At 32.1% G+C, this 16926-nt stretch overlaps 1 protein-coding gene across 1 annotated transcript in view; it reads left to right on the plus strand.

The window, feature by feature from the left end:
* SMC5 (structural maintenance of chromosomes 5) overlaps positions 1 to 11532 on the plus strand; it is a 68198-nt gene extending 56666 nt beyond the window's left edge. The window contains exons 18-24 of the mRNA XM_051962029.1: positions 2368 to 2493; positions 5835 to 5930; positions 6323 to 6427; positions 6703 to 6822; positions 8504 to 8683; positions 8772 to 8867; positions 10816 to 11532. Of these exons, the coding sequence (XP_051817989.1) occupies positions 2368 to 2493; positions 5835 to 5930; positions 6323 to 6427; positions 6703 to 6822; positions 8504 to 8683; positions 8772 to 8867; positions 10816 to 10959 (867 nt within the window). The 3' untranslated portion in view covers positions 10960 to 11532. The remainder of the gene's footprint in view (positions 1 to 2367; positions 2494 to 5834; positions 5931 to 6322; positions 6428 to 6702; positions 6823 to 8503; positions 8684 to 8771; positions 8868 to 10815) is intronic.
* Positions 11533 to 16926: the final 5394 nt, after the last annotated feature.

Genomic DNA, 16926 nt, shown 5'->3' on the forward strand with positions numbered 1-16926 from the left:
TGTATCTGCTCTGCCACTTATTAACCATATGACCTTGGGCAAATCATGAAATCTCTCAGATTCTTAGCGTCCTCATCTATAAAATAAAACTAATAATACTGTAAGTTCAAAAGTACAATAATTCCTAATGATATCTGCATGCCATGCTGAGAGCACATCTCCCATGAGACATCTCTTACTAATTTATCTTGATTGGCCAGAAGCAACAAGTCAGGAAGTGAATTCCTCTTGCTTTCCACATGCTTTTATTTATTTCTCTTATCCTTCCCTCTTTAGCAGAACCAAAGAGGGAAAGTACTTTAAATAGATTGAAAATCAATAAACCATTTCCATAAATAATATTGATTTTTTAAATTATGCTGTCACAGTATTTTTAAGTTTTCAGGTGATGATTTAGTTTTCATGTTCTGAAACCCATTTATCTTGTGCTATAAATATATCCAGTTAATTTGAAATGGGAAGCAACTTTTGTTACAGTTGTAATATTACATGGCAGAAAGAAAGAAATATAGAATAGCATTGATTAAAAAGAAAATAATAATTAATATGTTAAAAGGCTCACATATCTGGAATTGCTTAATTTCTCATATGAAATATTTTCCTACATTTTTGATTCTTGTATTTCAGTATTATTAAGTTATATATTTTGAAACATCTTCAGTGTCATTAGTGTACTTATATAAACTTATATAAATTGTAAAAATTCATGCCTCCTTACTTAAACTTTTATTTTTGACCATGTTCTTCTATAAATCCTCTAAGAAGATTCTTATCCAATAAAATTCATATGTATGCATTTTGGATCTAGATTTAAAATAAAGAACATCTTTTCTATGGGTGACCTCTAGTAAAATAGTTCTAAGAATTTGTTCTTATATAAATATATGTTTGTACATATATGCATATATGTGCATATAGAGTATATTATAATATATTCTAATATATAATATGGTTTTTATCTGCATATAATACATGTTCATGTGTGTGCATTCCTTTGTAGAACTATTCTAATATCTCCCACTAGGGGGCATCCATAGAAAAGCTGTTCCTTATTTTAAAGCCAGAGAATTTGTTCTTTAAAAATTAGGAGTATGTGTTGCTCAGTGGATAGAATGCCAGGCTTAGAATCAGGAAAACTTGAGCTCAAATCTAGCCTCATAAACTTCCTAGCTATGTGTCACCCTGAAGAAGGAAAAGGCAAACTACTTTATGGTCTTTGCCAAGAAAACCCCATAGACCAAGGTCCATGGGGTCACAAAAGAATCCAACATAACTGAAAAGGCTGAACAACAACAAATACATATATTTGTATATATAGATTTTTTTGAGAACAGATTTCTAAAGATCTAATCTCTTACTTTAGAGGTCACCTCCCCCCCAAAAAAATAAATAAGGACCCCAGTTAAACCCAGACATTCCTACTTGCAAATCAGACTTTTTCAAGAAAAAATTTAAGCAGTGTATCAGATATATATCTCTTAAGAATTTTGCTTATAATTAATAGTGTGACTTGAAGTCTTTTTCTGTAGTTTTGTTATACTGTATGTATGTATGTGTACATATATATATTCTGTTATAAAGAGGCCCCCTAATTGCTCTATTTATCATTGTATGAGGTGAATCTTGTGAGCAGGACTAAATATGATCTTCATATCTAAAATCATAGCTGAGCAATCCTGAGAATTTATCTGCTCTTGGTGTTTCAATTCTCCACTGAAAACTGTCTTAGGGAACCCTGGAAAGAAAAGTTATTCAGTGATCTCCAATTTTCAGTGGTGTGTGATCCTGAAGGGCCATTAAGGTATAGAATATGCAGTTTCAACAGACATGACAGTACTGGTGAATTTATTCATACTCCCTGCTAGGATAGCAGGTTATAGGAAGTAAGTAATTCCAAGTCAGATTTAAGGAATTGGCACAGGGACAAGAAACTTTCATCTTATACAAGAGTTTTTCCTTTGCATGTTTCTACTTATACCAGTAATAGTTGTTATGTTATGTATGTCAATTAAAGCAATTGTATTCTATTGTCATATTCATCCTCATGATCTTCCTTATTTGAGGGGGATGGGGACATCACATGGACACCTATGGTTCTAGATGGAAGATAAGTGTTATTTTTTTTAATGACATGTTTACACTAAGTGTTTAAATTTTTCTTCTCTAGATGTATATAGGTAAGTTTACCCTTTATACTCAGAACAAAATTTGCATTTCTTTGTCAGTAAATTAACTGTAATTTTCAATACTATTGCAGTTGATTTACTCATGATTGTGAAATAAAGTACATAGATGAATTTGCTCTGATGGTTTAATATAACTGTTCTCCAAATTCTTAAAAGCCCTTCTCTCGTTTTATTATAATAGCAACAATACAACGTTTTTGGGGAAAAAAAACGTAGACTTCTAGAAAAGTGCAAAGAGCTTATGAAGAAAGCTCGACATGTGTGTAACCTTGGCCCAGATCAGAGCATTCCTCAAGAGTACCAGACAGTAAGTATTAGAGTACATAATTTTGTAGATGTGGGTATTTTACTTTTGTTAGCATTTAACTCTTCGATATACTCCTACCCCATACTGTTGAGAAAAAATGTGGTATAAAGGAAAGAGCATTAGAATGAGAACCAGATGACTTAAATTCTAATCTTAGTTTTTAAATGAATTGCTTGATTTTTCTGGATTTCACTATATTTCTCTCTGCCCATTTTCTTATGTCTGTAAGACTTGAACAAACTACTTGTAAGGAAATTGCTTTTTAAACTGTTCAGTGCTATATAAAGATATAACCTACTGTGACATTACTGATCATTTCAGAAAAAGATCATTTTTTAGCTGTAGTACCATAATTCTCAAATCTTGGGTTGGTTGGTGATCATTCTCCTCTATTGGTCCTGTCTTATCCAGTTTTACTTTTAAAAATACATACATACATACATACACACACACACACACACACACACACACACACGTAGAAAGGTTTTTTTTGGTTGTTTGTTTGTTTTTTTAGGAAAGTTTTTCTGGAGGTTAGATTATTTTAGGAAAATTTTCCTAGAGGTTGGATTATTAGTTGAGTGGCCCAGATATGTTAGTAAAAAAAAGAAAGAAAAAGAAAAGCCTTTGTGCTCTCCATTCAATGTTAAATGTCGACAACTCATTGATGTACTAAACAGGAAAGATTTGTCTTAGTCCAGTTTTTTTTTCCAATTACAAAGTTCTGAAAATTTCTTCTGTATTCTTTACTTCAGCTTCCCTGAAAGAGGGAAAGAAATCCTGACAAAGTGTGAAAAGGTCATTGGATTTAGAGTTGAGTAGATTTATGTTCAAACCTTGACTTACTCATTAGGAGCAAGTCACTTGGACAAGCCACTCAGCTTTCTGAGCTTCTGATTCTGAGTCTTTTCTAGATTAAATCTGTCTTAGAAACTGGGACTCAGGACATTTGGGTAATAGTCAGTTCTTCACTTCATATTAACCATATGAGCTTTAGCAAATAACTTAAGATCTCTGAGCCTAGTTTTTGTGGGAGACAGGAAAGGGCACTGAATTTGGAAGATTGTATTCAAATTCTAGCTCTAAGGAATTAGCTTAAACGACTTCTGAAGTCTGTTCTAGCTCTTAATCTATGAACACTCCATATGAAATGATGAGATTGACAAGATGATCTTTACAGCTTTCCTTCTAGCTCTCACATATTAGAATACTTTGTATTGAATAAATGAGTGGCAAATTCTTTGAAAATAGTTATAATATTTATAATTTTTAAATATTTGTATAGAATTTTAATTGTTTTGGTATTTTGACATATCAAAGTGTAAGTATTTAATCAGTCTAAGTATTTTTTCCACTATTTGCAGGACCTTCTCGTTCTGTTTGCTTCTTGTCCATTTTCCCCATAATTTATTGCTAATTATTTAAAATGCTAATTACTTCACAAATATAATTAAAGATAATAATCACAAAGATAGATAAATGAAATGTAGACAACTGATACATGCCTCTAATTGGGATTAAAGTCAGTCTGTCTATAATTATGATGCAATAATATCACTCACAAAGTAGATAGAAAATGAGTTTGATCTCTATAGAGTTTAATCTAGATTTATTATTATACATTAAAAGTAAAAATTCATACTAACCACCAGCTCCTATCCCTAATTTTTTTTTTTAAGTAATGTGGTCTTACCCAAGAGAGTCATATTACTCTTTGAGAAATATAAAATGAAAGAGGTACAGTATAGATCCATCTCCTACTCCTGCCTCTACTATACCACATTTCAAAAGGAAGGGAAGTCAGATTGATTTCAAGAGGGTAAAATTGAGAAAACATGGACCTTGATGAAGTAAAAAGTTTTGAATAATAGTTAGGATCATAAAATTGCACCAAATCTCAGCTTGAAGAGAACTCTCTGATGTGGTATACTCAAAAACTTTTGAACTAAAATTCTCTCAAAAGGATCATGGAGCTTTTGTCTACTTGAAAACTTCCAAAGTTAGGGCATACATGACTTCATTAGGCAGATTTCCTTTAAGGAAAGCTTCACCCCTGGCTCCTTGTTCTGTCCCATGGATCTTTTTCATCCTATGTTTTTTCAGCTTACTTCTTTGAGCCTAAGCTTAGGAGTTTATATTTATGTCTATTAAATACTTCATTGGTATCTGTAGCCCATCAAGATCTCTTTGGATCTTGGATAGTAGTTATTCCTCTCAGATTATTATATGCAGATTTCAGAAACAGGTCAACAATTAACTTTATCCAAATTATGGATATGAATATAGAACAATACAGCCAAGGGCAGATATTTGTAGCACTCCTCTGAAGTCCTTCTACAGTTAAAAGAGCCTTTAAAAATCTAGTCCATTTCTTTCATTTTATGTATGAAGAAATTGAATCCCCTGAAAGATTCAATAACTCACCTAAGAGAATAAATGTGAGTCAGTATTCAGATTCAAATGGTTTGACACTATATCCTTCCAATACGTATTAGTAAAGAAGTGGAAATAAAATTATAGTGGGTCTTAGAAAGCAGACGAAGGTGTTTGTATTTCATATTGTAGATTGTTGGATATTAAAATGCTAAAAATCTTTCATCCCTTTTTACCTATCCAAATCTCAGCTCAGGACCCTATTTATCTACAAACATTTATCAAGCTCTGAGAATGTGCCAGGCATTGTATTAAGTAATGAAAATGAAACCCCCCAAAAAAGACTTGTCTTTAAGGAGCTTACATTTTAATGAGGAAAATAATACTAAAAGGAATGCTAGAAAAAGGAAGTTTGTTTGGGTTGGGAGGATGGGGGGAGAGTGAGACAGGAATGGGGCGGGGGGGCGGAGAAAGGATGCCTAATGGAAAAGTCCAGATAGGGAATACAAATAACCCTTCTAAATACACCAACCAGAGGAAGGGTCTCCAGAGTCAGAGGATATTTCCAGGGTCTGAGTTCCAGAATTGAAGTAATCTTCCAGGATGAAGAATAATGGAAAAGTCCAGTGGAATACAGTTTGGTGAGAATGAAGAGTTAAAAGATTTCCTGACCACTGTAGCCTACCTGATTTCTCATTCCATATTTTAAACCCAAATGACACTATTTATGTTATTTATTTTTATTCTTTATGTCAAATTTATGTTGTATTCCTTATAAATTATATGGTGCATATATATTCTCTATAAGGCTTGTTTTTTCAAGAAAATTGTAAGCTTTTTCAAAGCAATATTTATGTAATTATTTTGTATTCCTACATGGTGCCAGCCTCAGTAAAATACTAATTGAATTTTGTTATTTCTTAGTATTCTTACTATCTAGTACTAATGGGCAGATTTTTTTTTTTCTTTAGGCTTTCCAAGATCTCCCAAACACAGTGGAAGAAATTGATTCTTTACTTGCTGAAGAGAAGACGAGAGCTTCTTGCTTCACAGGCCTGAATGCTTCAGTATGCTTTCCACCCCCCAGTCTTCTTAGTACTTGCCTCCCACTCTGTACTAGAGCTCTTGGTAATAATAAGCTAGACAGCAGGAACAATGTGCTTTAAATGCCAGCTTCTGAATCTATTAGAATTTTAAATAGATTTTTCCTAAGAAACAGGGTGTTCTTGCCTTTTCTTTATAAAAAGAATAGTAGGGCTAACTTAGAATAGCAATGTCTAACAATTTTCAAAAGATAGAAATGTCATATTTTCAGTATATAAGGAGTGCATGAGTTAATTGCATGCAAACAAAGCAACACAGTTGGCATTTTTGAGTTAAGATTTTAATTGATGTACATTTTAATGTTATTTTATCTTCTGAAAGATTTGTCCTAAAGTAAAGTGCTTTTTGCTGCCAGGTTGTTGAAGATTACAAAAAAAGAGCACAAGAAATACAACAGCTTACTGAAGAACTAGAGCAAAAGACAAATGAGCTGGATAACTATAGGCAGACTATTTCAAAGGTGATATTTTAAATTCTTTTTTTTTGCCCCTTGACTCAACTAATGAACATGAGGAGAGGTAGGACATAAAAGGGAATATACTATGAATAGATTCATGGGTTTTTTGTTTTTATGGGAAAAAAAATTTTTAGAGAAAATGGTAGTATTTAAAGTTTATTCAGTATGTAATAAAGTCTAATTTGATGTTGTGTTCTTTTTATAATATAATAGTTTGAGGGGGTTTTTTGTTTTTCTCAAATTTGTATGGTACTATATATTTGTCTCTTTATTTTTAGGTTAAAGAAAGGTGGCTCAATCCATTGAAACATCTGGTAGAACAAATAAATGAAAAATTTGGCAGTTTTTTTAGTTCCATGCAGTGTGCTGGTGAAGTAGATCTCCATACAGAAAATGAGGTATAAATGTCTTTCCTGAATACAAAAAGAACTACAAAAGAATTAAAGAACAATAATTTACTTTTCTCCTATAGAAATCCCCCTTAAGTTTATTTAGTTTGAGGTCTTAGAAGTCTTCTGTTAAAAGTCATTGCTCACTTAAAAAAAAAATTGGAGGAAAGAAAAATAGCTGTTCAATCAAACCTTTTTAGTGACTTTTAAAGATTAGTGAATTAATAATCTCATGGTGAATCCAACTTGGTGAACAATAATGAAAAAACTTCTTGATTTAGAATTGAACTATAAAATTCATTAGTGTGAAAATTTGTGAAAAAGAATTAGTAATATTGCAAAAGCTAGAATTTCACAAATTTTAGTATTTAATATTAAGTAAAATAACTATATGATAAGTAGTAAAGCAGAATGTTAATACAATAAAATGTGGAGGCACAGGGATTTTTTTTAGTATTTAAGTATTGCTTAACAATTTGGAATAGAAGTACAGGCAAGCCCTTAATGATAAGGTTTATCAGGATTCTTTCCCTCTCCTCTAGGAATATTTTCTCTTTCTTGATATTGATTCACTCCTAGAATCCTTTTTTTCTTCACCTATATATGATGAGGATTGTTGATAGCCAACTTAGGCAAAGCCATTTCCTGGAATTTAACTAAATGTTATATTCATTAGTTTTGGTGAACTGATGCACCTTTCTCCAATAATGTTCAGTTGTAACATATCTGGAAACTAAGGCCATCATTCTAAGACTGTTTCTTTTAACTTATGTATTCTGTAAAGTTTTAGATGGGTTGATTTGCTTCTTAGATAATTAAACAGATTTAATTTCAGAAAATAGTTTTTCTCATCTAGTTGAATGTGAATAGTGAAAGGTTTTTTAAAACAAATCTTTTAAGCACTTCTATGTTCACAAAACACTGCTAAGTGCCGGAAATACAAACACAAAAGCAACCTAGTCTTTGGGTTCAAGGAGTACACATTACTGAAGGCCACTTTAGAAGGTTTCAGATGGATGTTAGATAGAAAACCAAGTAGACTTTTAAGATATAGAGACAAAAAGAGTAGTAAGGTTAATACTGATAAAATCATCTAAAGTCAGTTTTGATGATGCCAAGGCATTTAAGGATAAGAACTTTCTGATTTCCTTAAGGTAGGACTACTTTGGAGGCAGCTGCTTGGATCTGTCTCCCTAAGGATTGTTCTTCTTGAACAGTGGCCACAGGGATTAGAAATAGGGCTGGTGATACTGAGGATGATCAGAGGATGGCAGTTAGTCAGTAATTGAAGTGGATATGGTAGACATAGTTGGCTTTCAATTAGGAATACTCTCCTTGGTTACTGCAGGAGTTGGATAAGTAGTCTGGGGAATGATACTATTTCTGGGATTCCATTTCCATTGGTGTTTGAGTGGTAGTATTTGTTTGTCTAACTGGGACCATATTGCCTCTTGTCTTTCAGGGAACCTTCTATATTAACCCGTATAGAAATATTTTCACTATGCATTAGAGCCCAGTAATGCATTTTAACAATTTCATTTCAGACAAAACAGTTCCACTAAAATTTAATCACTTTATCTTATAATTGATATTTTTATCTTGAGAACTTATTTTACCCTATTGTAAAAATATTACATGAAATACAAGAGGAAAAGGCTTAAGTTATTTATAAAATGTATCTGATTTACAGGAAGACTATGATAAATATGGAATTAGAATTAGGGTCAAATTTCGCAGTAGCACCCAACTGCACGAATTAACATCTAGTCATCAAAGTGGAGGTGAAAGAAGTGTTTCCACGATGTTATACTTGATGGCACTCCAGGAACTTAATAGATGTCCATTCAGAGTTGTAGATGAAATCAATCAGGTAAGAGTATTACTTTGTGAAATTAAGTTTTATTCATTTTCCAATAAATAGGAATTTAATTTTTACTATTATCATTATTATTATCAAGGGAATGGATCCAGCCAATGAAAGAAGAGTGTTTGAGATGGTTGTAAATACTGCCTGTAAAGAAACCACATCTCAGTATTTCTTAATTACCCCAAAGGTAGGTAATCTATAACCTGAAAGCATTAACATACTTTTAAGTATGTTGCCATTTGATGATGTCTATTTAGTAACTAGATAATTTAAGAGAATTTACCCAATTGTAAAAATATTCATGTACTTTATAGTAATAGCAGTGGTAAAGGAATAACAGAAAGAATTAAAATAATGTTTCTTTTATTAAAGAGGATAATAGAGGCTCATACCTCCAGAATTGGGAAAAAAAACTAGGCCCCAAGGAGGTTAAGTCATTCCCTTGAGATCATGCCAGATAGTCAGCATCTGGCAGTATTTGAAGCAAGGTCCTTTTCACTCTAGAGCCAGTACTCTGTGCCCTATAGATAAATACCTTCTACATCATTTAAGATGAAATTTTGTTTTCTGTAATTAGTGTTCTTTGTATTTTATTTTCATTCTCTGAAATTGTAGTACATTTGTATTAATTACTATTCCTCATGGAATTCTGTATGACAGAATACATATACTTCAGAGTACATTTCCTACAATTATGAAATGTTAGAAAACTTGAATTTGTGAAACAAAATATTATCTTTCCATTTTTAAACTGTTTCCCGTTTTTATTAATGCTTCAATTTGTAAAGGTAAAAATGTTGGAGGACTTTTATGAGGTAGTTTCATTAAAAATTTGTCTTCAGGCTCATGAAAATTCATCCATTCTATTCCAGTAGCACACTTTGCTATTTGAAACTTCATCGTCACAATTTTAAAAAGTTAGTCATCTTCTCCCATTTCTCCTGCCTTGGCAGAGTATATTATATTTTCCTGGCCCTTTTATGCTACATAAGGGGCATCCCTATAAATGACCATAGCCATTGGTATGTGATAAGGACACTAAATCAGATGGTGGATCTCACTACCTTAAAAAAAAAAAAACAACCTACCTGAAATAGTGTGGTCACCTTTTCCATAATCACCTAAACACTTAAAGAGTCTGAACCTTCCCCTAACTTCCATTTGTCAAATACTACTGTATTTAGTGCTGTGACTAAATCTTAATACTAGCATTCAGACAGAGATTTATTAAGAGAAATCCATCAGAACTCTGACTTCATTCTAGAGTTAACTATTTAACCGGGCACTATCCTCTTTCTATAACCACTTTGTCCCTTCTACTAAACTTTTCACTTCCAACTAAATTCTAATCCTGCAGATACTTCATCTGCAGAATGAAGATATCCTTATGTATCATACCTATTTTGGTGTTCGTTGAGTACCAAATGAAATAACATATAAAGCATTTTGTAGACTTAAAGTCCTATATAAATGCCAGCTTATTGCTATTTTTCACTATTACTTCTTAACCAGTTAGTCCACTCAAAGTTCATGCTCCAATCAGATTTGGATTCTTACTGCTGCAAGCACAACTCTTTTTTTTTTTTTTTTTTTTTTTTTTTTTTCCTCCTGAGGCAATTGGGGTTAAGTGATTTGCCCAGGGTCACTAGAAAATGTTAAGTCTGAGGTCAGATTTGAACTCAGGTTCTCCTGACTTGAGAGCTGATGCTCTATCCCCTGCACCACCTAGCTGCCCTTAGAGATGGGGCATGAAATTCTTTAATGCTTATTATGCATCGTAAGCACTGGGCACTGGCTGATTCTGGGAAAACATGAGGATTCAGGTTTAAACTGGAACAAGATCACAGAGTCCACTCTAGACCAGAGTCTCACCAGAAATTTTGATTATGTTCCTTTAATAATAATCATCTGGAGGGCTCCCTGGAACATACAGGTTGGTCTTTGAACCCTTTTCAAAGCTGTTCAGCTGAGGATCCCAGACTGAGTCTCAGTTATACATTTGAAATCATTCAGTGATTACTGGTCTTTTGTAATTATTTTGGAGTTCCTAGAATTTTGTAGTATTGTTATAATGAAATAATAATGTTAAAAGAATGTCCCTTAACTTAAGTTTTTATGTGTTTTAATTTTTACAGCTTCTTCAGAATCTCACTTACTCCGAAAAGATGACAGTGTTGTTTGTCTACAATGGCCCTTGCATGCTAGAGCCAAAGAAATACAATTTAAAGGCTTTCCTTAGGAGACGACGACGTATTGGAGTTAGCCGAATGGATCAGTGATGAAAGAAAAGGGGTCTTAGGAATTTTGCCTTAAAACTATGTTTATAATTACAGAGCTGTTTAATGAAAATGAAAAGTTTGCTGAAATGACAAAGAACAAGATTTACTTTTGGAAGCCTGCTTTCAAATATAAGTAGGGTGATAAGGTTGAAACCATGTACTTTGTGCTCCTTTGGAAAATTTGCTGGTAGAGTTACCCTATTTAGTTTTTGTTGATTTGGGGTCCTTAGTACCCTGGTGTTAATTCATTGAGGTTCTATGTAAAATTTCTAGTATGGAATCAAATTGTGTCGTGTAATATGTGAAAATGCAGATTATAGAGTTAGATGGTTCATGCTCATGTGGCTATTGACAACAGAACAACCATTAGTTAAATGTAGAGAGACCTAAGTAATTTTTAAAACCTAAAATTGGTTCTGTAAGCTTAGGTCATGATTTTTCTTCTAAGGTTCCTTATTTAACTGATAAAAATGATTTTAATATTTCTAGTCTGAAATGTTTGTCAGTACTCATTTCTACTCTGAGATATACCTTTGTTTTGGAAAATTTAGAAAAAATTTTATGGAATTTGAAGTTTTTTGTCCTATTTGTCTTTCATATTCCTCCTTTCTCCCCCTGCTTCCCAGTTAAGCATATTGGTTTAAAAAATAGTAGTAGGACTCTTTTGAAGTGACATAAGGTGGAACTTGGAAGTAACACGAATAAAACCAGGAAACTTCCAAGGAAGAAAATCAGGTGTTGAGGTTACTGGGGAGGGAAATAATAACACTATAAAGTTTTTGTATTAAAAGTAAATTTTATTTTCCATTTTAAATCTTGAGCAGTTTCATAATTTGGAAGGAATTAGTTTGGGATTCATATATTCTGGGACTTATTTATATCTAAGATTCTTAAATATTTTACATAGAGGAAAAGTGCATTCATTTATTCAGAACACAAAGAGTTCTTAAAACTTCATATTTATTGCACTTCTGTAATTATATTGATCTTCTTCATTGTCTCAAACCTAATTAAATTTTTTTTCTTCAGTGAAAAACCTGTTAAATAATTTTTAAATTGAAGATATCCCCTCAGCAGTGCAAAGCAAATTCTGCACCTTTTTGAAATATATATGTGTATATATATATATATATATATATATATATATATATATTGGAAACAAAGGCTTGCTCTAAGAATACATCCATTTGCTTAAATGGATGAATTGTCCATTTGGTTAAATTTGTATTATCATCTACATATGTCCATTCAGTGTGTCTGCTCACAGAAAATGAGAAATTAAACTCAGTGCATTTTATATATGTATATATTTTAAATAGCCTTCAGAATTGATATTTTTCTTAGGTCAAGAAATAATGGTGTTATAACTTATACTCTTTCAGCCTAGAGATTTTCTCAGTGAAAAAGAGTGAAATTGCATTTTCCTGTATAAAAAGTTTAAAAGAAAACCTTTGTTTATTAAGTCTAATGAATGAAATATGTAAATAATATTTTTACTTGTGAGTTTATCAAATTGCTTTGATATTTTGTTCCTTATGGAAATTCTGAAACTTAGTAAATTTTTTTGTTTTATTTTAAAGTATATTCATTTTTACCAGTTAAATCTATTATTTATGTTGTTAACGTAATATAGATTTAATTTTTTTATTCTGGGTTCAGTCATTACTTTTTAGCAAGATAAAAGATTTATGGAAACAAACTCAAACTTGCCATAGATAAAAATAAGAGGGTAATGACATTTCAATTTATATATCATAATCATTTCTTTATAAGCATTCAGATTTTTGTACTAAAAACATGAATGTGTGATTCCCCTTTGAAATACTGACTTCAAAGATAAATTATGTAGCATTTTAATACAAAAAGTAAAAAATGCAAAGAATGAAAAGTCTACCAAGGTCAATATATTGTCAACCACTTGTAAATGTCATTTTGAAAAGGGAAAAAAAATGAATTCTATTTGCACACAATTCATAAAAACATCAAGAATAAGATTTGATTTAAGTAATGTAATATTCAAAATTTTTAGTGCATTGATGTTAAAGGGTAAAGATTTTCAGTAATTGAAAGTAAAAGGAAAATATTTTGCTGTTTTCTAATTGGTTTTAATATTTAATTTTCTTTTGTATATTTCCTTCAAGATTATGCCATTTTCATAAGTCCATCCTTCTGAAATATTTTTATCCAAAAATGTGAGTAAATAAAGAGATGATGAACAAAAGACTTATTTTTAGGAATTGATGGAGGGATAGGGAGGAGTGAGGTTGGGAAGAAGGGACAACCTATCATCTTGTTGGGAAATTTGGAAATAAATCTATATTTTTATATATTTTTGGTGAAAATTATTTTAAACTGAAAAAAAGTTATATTTTTTACATATTAACATCACATTTGAGTTTCAAATGTGTCAAAAACAATTCTGAGATGTTATTTACAAAAAATGTCTGGGCTTGATACAAAATTACAGTTGAATAGGAACTGAGGTCGAGGCTTATCTTCAAGAAGTTTATAATCTAGTTGGAAAACAAAATATTTACCTAAAAGAGATTTGCCTTTCAGAGCAACCAATGCTGAGTTTATCCAATGTAATAGAAGTTTGTGAGTTAAAATCAGTTGTAATTGTTACTTTGTTATTGTTTAAGTCATTTCAGTCATGTCCAACTCTTTGTGATCTTATTTAGGATTTTCTTCGCAAAGAGTGGTTTGCTATTTTCTTCTCCAGCTCATTTTACAGATGTGGAAACAGTGGCAAAAAGGGTTAAGCAACTTGCCCAGGATCTCACAGGATCCTGTAAGTATAGGTCAAATTTGAACTCGGTTCTTTCTGAGTCCAGGCCCAGCGGTTTTTTCTCTATGTCAACTAGCTTACCCCATCTTTAATTCTTAGCCTCACTGCATTTTTAAAATTTTAAATATTTTTACAGTGTTTATGAAACATTTTATCATCAAAATGTTTAATATTCATTTCTGTAGATATAGATAGATATAGATATAAAACCTAGTTGAAAATTAGTGAATAATTTTCATCTTTGCTGTCCAATAAATTTAATATCATTATTGAGAATATCTAGATATTTGGTCTTCAACCAATTGGCTGTAGTTTTGAGACATTCTTTTTTAAAAGATTTTAAGATTTTATATCCATTAGAAGGATCTGTAAATTAATAATACTGGTTTCAATAGATCATATAAGGAAATAAGTTTTTTTTTTTTAATAGTCCTGCCTTGTATTCTGTCACTTTCTAATTATAGTACGTATATATGAATTCTGGAGGTGAGCCCATGTCCCCCACTAAGTTTTCTGTATTGTGGGCATATAGTGGTTGTTGACATAATAGGTTACTTGGTTATGCAAAATTAGGTTCTTAGTAACTAGGGTATAGGTAGGTGTGGGTTTGGGTGTTGGCACCAGGGTAGTTAACTGGTGGAAAAAACAGCCATTGATGCAACTCTAAATGCAGCACTTGAAGCTGAGAAATGCATTCTCAGATATTTCCCTGAGTCCTGCTTAAAAATAGTCTGGTTTTGTTCTTCTGTAACACTGGCTCCGTCTGAACCTCTGCAGTAAGGAGAGGTTAGTTATTTTTAGACAGGCCTCAGAGAAACACCTGAAAGGTACTCTGATTCACCAGATGCCACAACTGTGCCTGTCTGACCTTCCTAAAGCTAATGAACTTACTTGAAATCTTATCAAACCATTTTTCTATCTTTATGTTGGAATTGTGTATTGATGCCACTTTAGCTTATCCTTCAGATAAGAAACCATAAGGAAATGCAAGAGAGAATTTGTCAGGAAGGTAAATTACTGCTAATCTGCTATTTATTTCATGAACTTTATCTATCACTTCATTTTTAGACACACTTAATACTTTACCAGAATCAATAGAATGACAGTCACTATTATTTTCTTTTATCATCTTCAGACACAATTCAGTTGAAATAATCATTTAAACTATGTACTTTGTGGATGTGATATGCTTCAGAAATTCTTTGCATAATCCTGTCTCATATCTATAGACTTATTGCATCTTAGATGATAGTAGCTGCTGGTGACCTTAGACCTAATGGTTATCTGGAGAATGGAATGAAAAGAGGATATGCTAAAATTAGAAAGGCTAATTAAATCCAAGCAGAAACCTGAACAAAAAGCATTCTCTGTAGAAGAGAGGCTGGATATTAGGGATGTAGAATTAAACATTTGGCAACTGATTAGATGTGAACTGTGAGGCAGAAGGAAAAGTCTTGAGTTTACTGATCTGGGTGACTTATATGATGGTGGCTTATTCAGGAAATACAGAAGTTTTGAGGTTTCTGGGTTGGAAAGTGGAAACGGGCAGAGATGATCAGCTCTAATTTGCACATATTGAATTAATGTTAATGGAATGTCTACATAGAAATGTCCAGCAGTTAGTGGGTAATGTCAAAACATGTAAATTTGGTGGTCTTCTGCATAGAAAACTAAACCTTGCAACTGAAGAGGTCACCATGGCAGAAAGCAGAGAACCTAATTCAGAATCTTAAAAGGTCAAGTACAGTTTGAACAGAATGATGAGCTAGCAAAGGACACAGAAATGAAAAGCATGAAATAGGACATTCCAAAGAGAGTATTATTGCCACAGATAAGAGGAATAAGAGAAAAATCCAAGAGGAGGGGGTACTCAGCAGTCAAAAGTTTTAGAGATTTCATTAGCATGAAGACAGAGAAAAGACTGATGATAGAAATTCCAGGATTGTTAGTAATGAAGAGAATGGAATGCAAGTGGGTACTGAAGTTAGACAAATTTTTTTTCATTCATGTGTACTTATTTAGAAGTCCATAAATTTGGCAAATAAAGGAAGAGATAAAAGGTGACTGAGAAGATTTTATGATTCCAATAAAAGTTTCTTAAAGATGGAAGAGATGGTCATACTATACAGTCAATAGGCAAGGACATGGGAAAGAGATCAAAGATGAGCAGATTAATAGGGCATCTTGAAGCTTATGGGAAGAAATGGATTGAAAGCACAAGGAGGTCCACCACTCCACAAAGAATAGGGGTCCTTTTCCCCAGTAGAATTTTTTTTTTTTTTTAAGCAAGTTGCTTTGATTTTTGGCATCTTTCTAGAACCTTACATAGAATGGGTACATAATTCTCATCGAATTAAAAGAAATAGTTTGGTCATTCTCTGCCCTACCTTTTGGCAGAATATAACCTGACCTCTCTTCCAAAAGACTATACAAGAAAAGCTCTATTTGTAGCCTGTTTCATGTTCTTACTAGATTACAAAAAACCAAAACATTACATTAACTCAATCTTTGCAATTTTAAGTTCAGTTCTTCCAATTCTTTCAGCAGTGAAGTGTTAAAACTTGGTCAGCATCATTGATTTCAAGGTAAGAAATGATTGATGAAAATAGTATAACCACATAGACCTTTCATAAATAACTTTGACTTTTTGTATTAAGAAATACTTCCCATTAACTTAAAAGTGTAACATTCTATTAGGACCAATGCCTTTTTATTAGGTAATATATTTGAGAATTAACAAAATATGGTTGAAGAACAAATAAAATCCAGATCTGAGAGAACTTTAGAAAATGTGTATTTCTTAAGAGTTTTAGTTAACAAAATATTCATACTTCTGAGGAAGATCTCAGATGATCATAATGTTATACTTGGGATTTTCTTGATTAAGTTTAGCTTTTAAAGTTCTTTAGATTACCTCGATTTCCCAAATCTGGCAAAAAATGGTTAAATGTACCTTCTGAGGAAGTATACTCTTTGCTTTTGAATGAAATTAGAATTTAGAGAAGAATTTCTTATCCTTTATGGTTGGTTCTCAGGTAAAGCATTACTTTACCAGTTACATAAGCTTAAGCTTCCCAAACAGGAGAAATCTATTATAGAAGAAAATGCCAAGGAAAAAGTCCTTAGGCCATTCATCTGTAGAGCTTTAAAGTTCAGCAATCTGAAACTAGAGTTTAAAT

The sequence above is a fragment of the Antechinus flavipes genome, chromosome 1 (assembly GCF_016432865.1).
Source record: "Antechinus flavipes isolate AdamAnt ecotype Samford, QLD, Australia chromosome 1, AdamAnt_v2, whole genome shotgun sequence".
NCBI classification, from domain to species: Eukaryota; Metazoa; Chordata; class Mammalia; order Dasyuromorphia; family Dasyuridae; genus Antechinus; species Antechinus flavipes.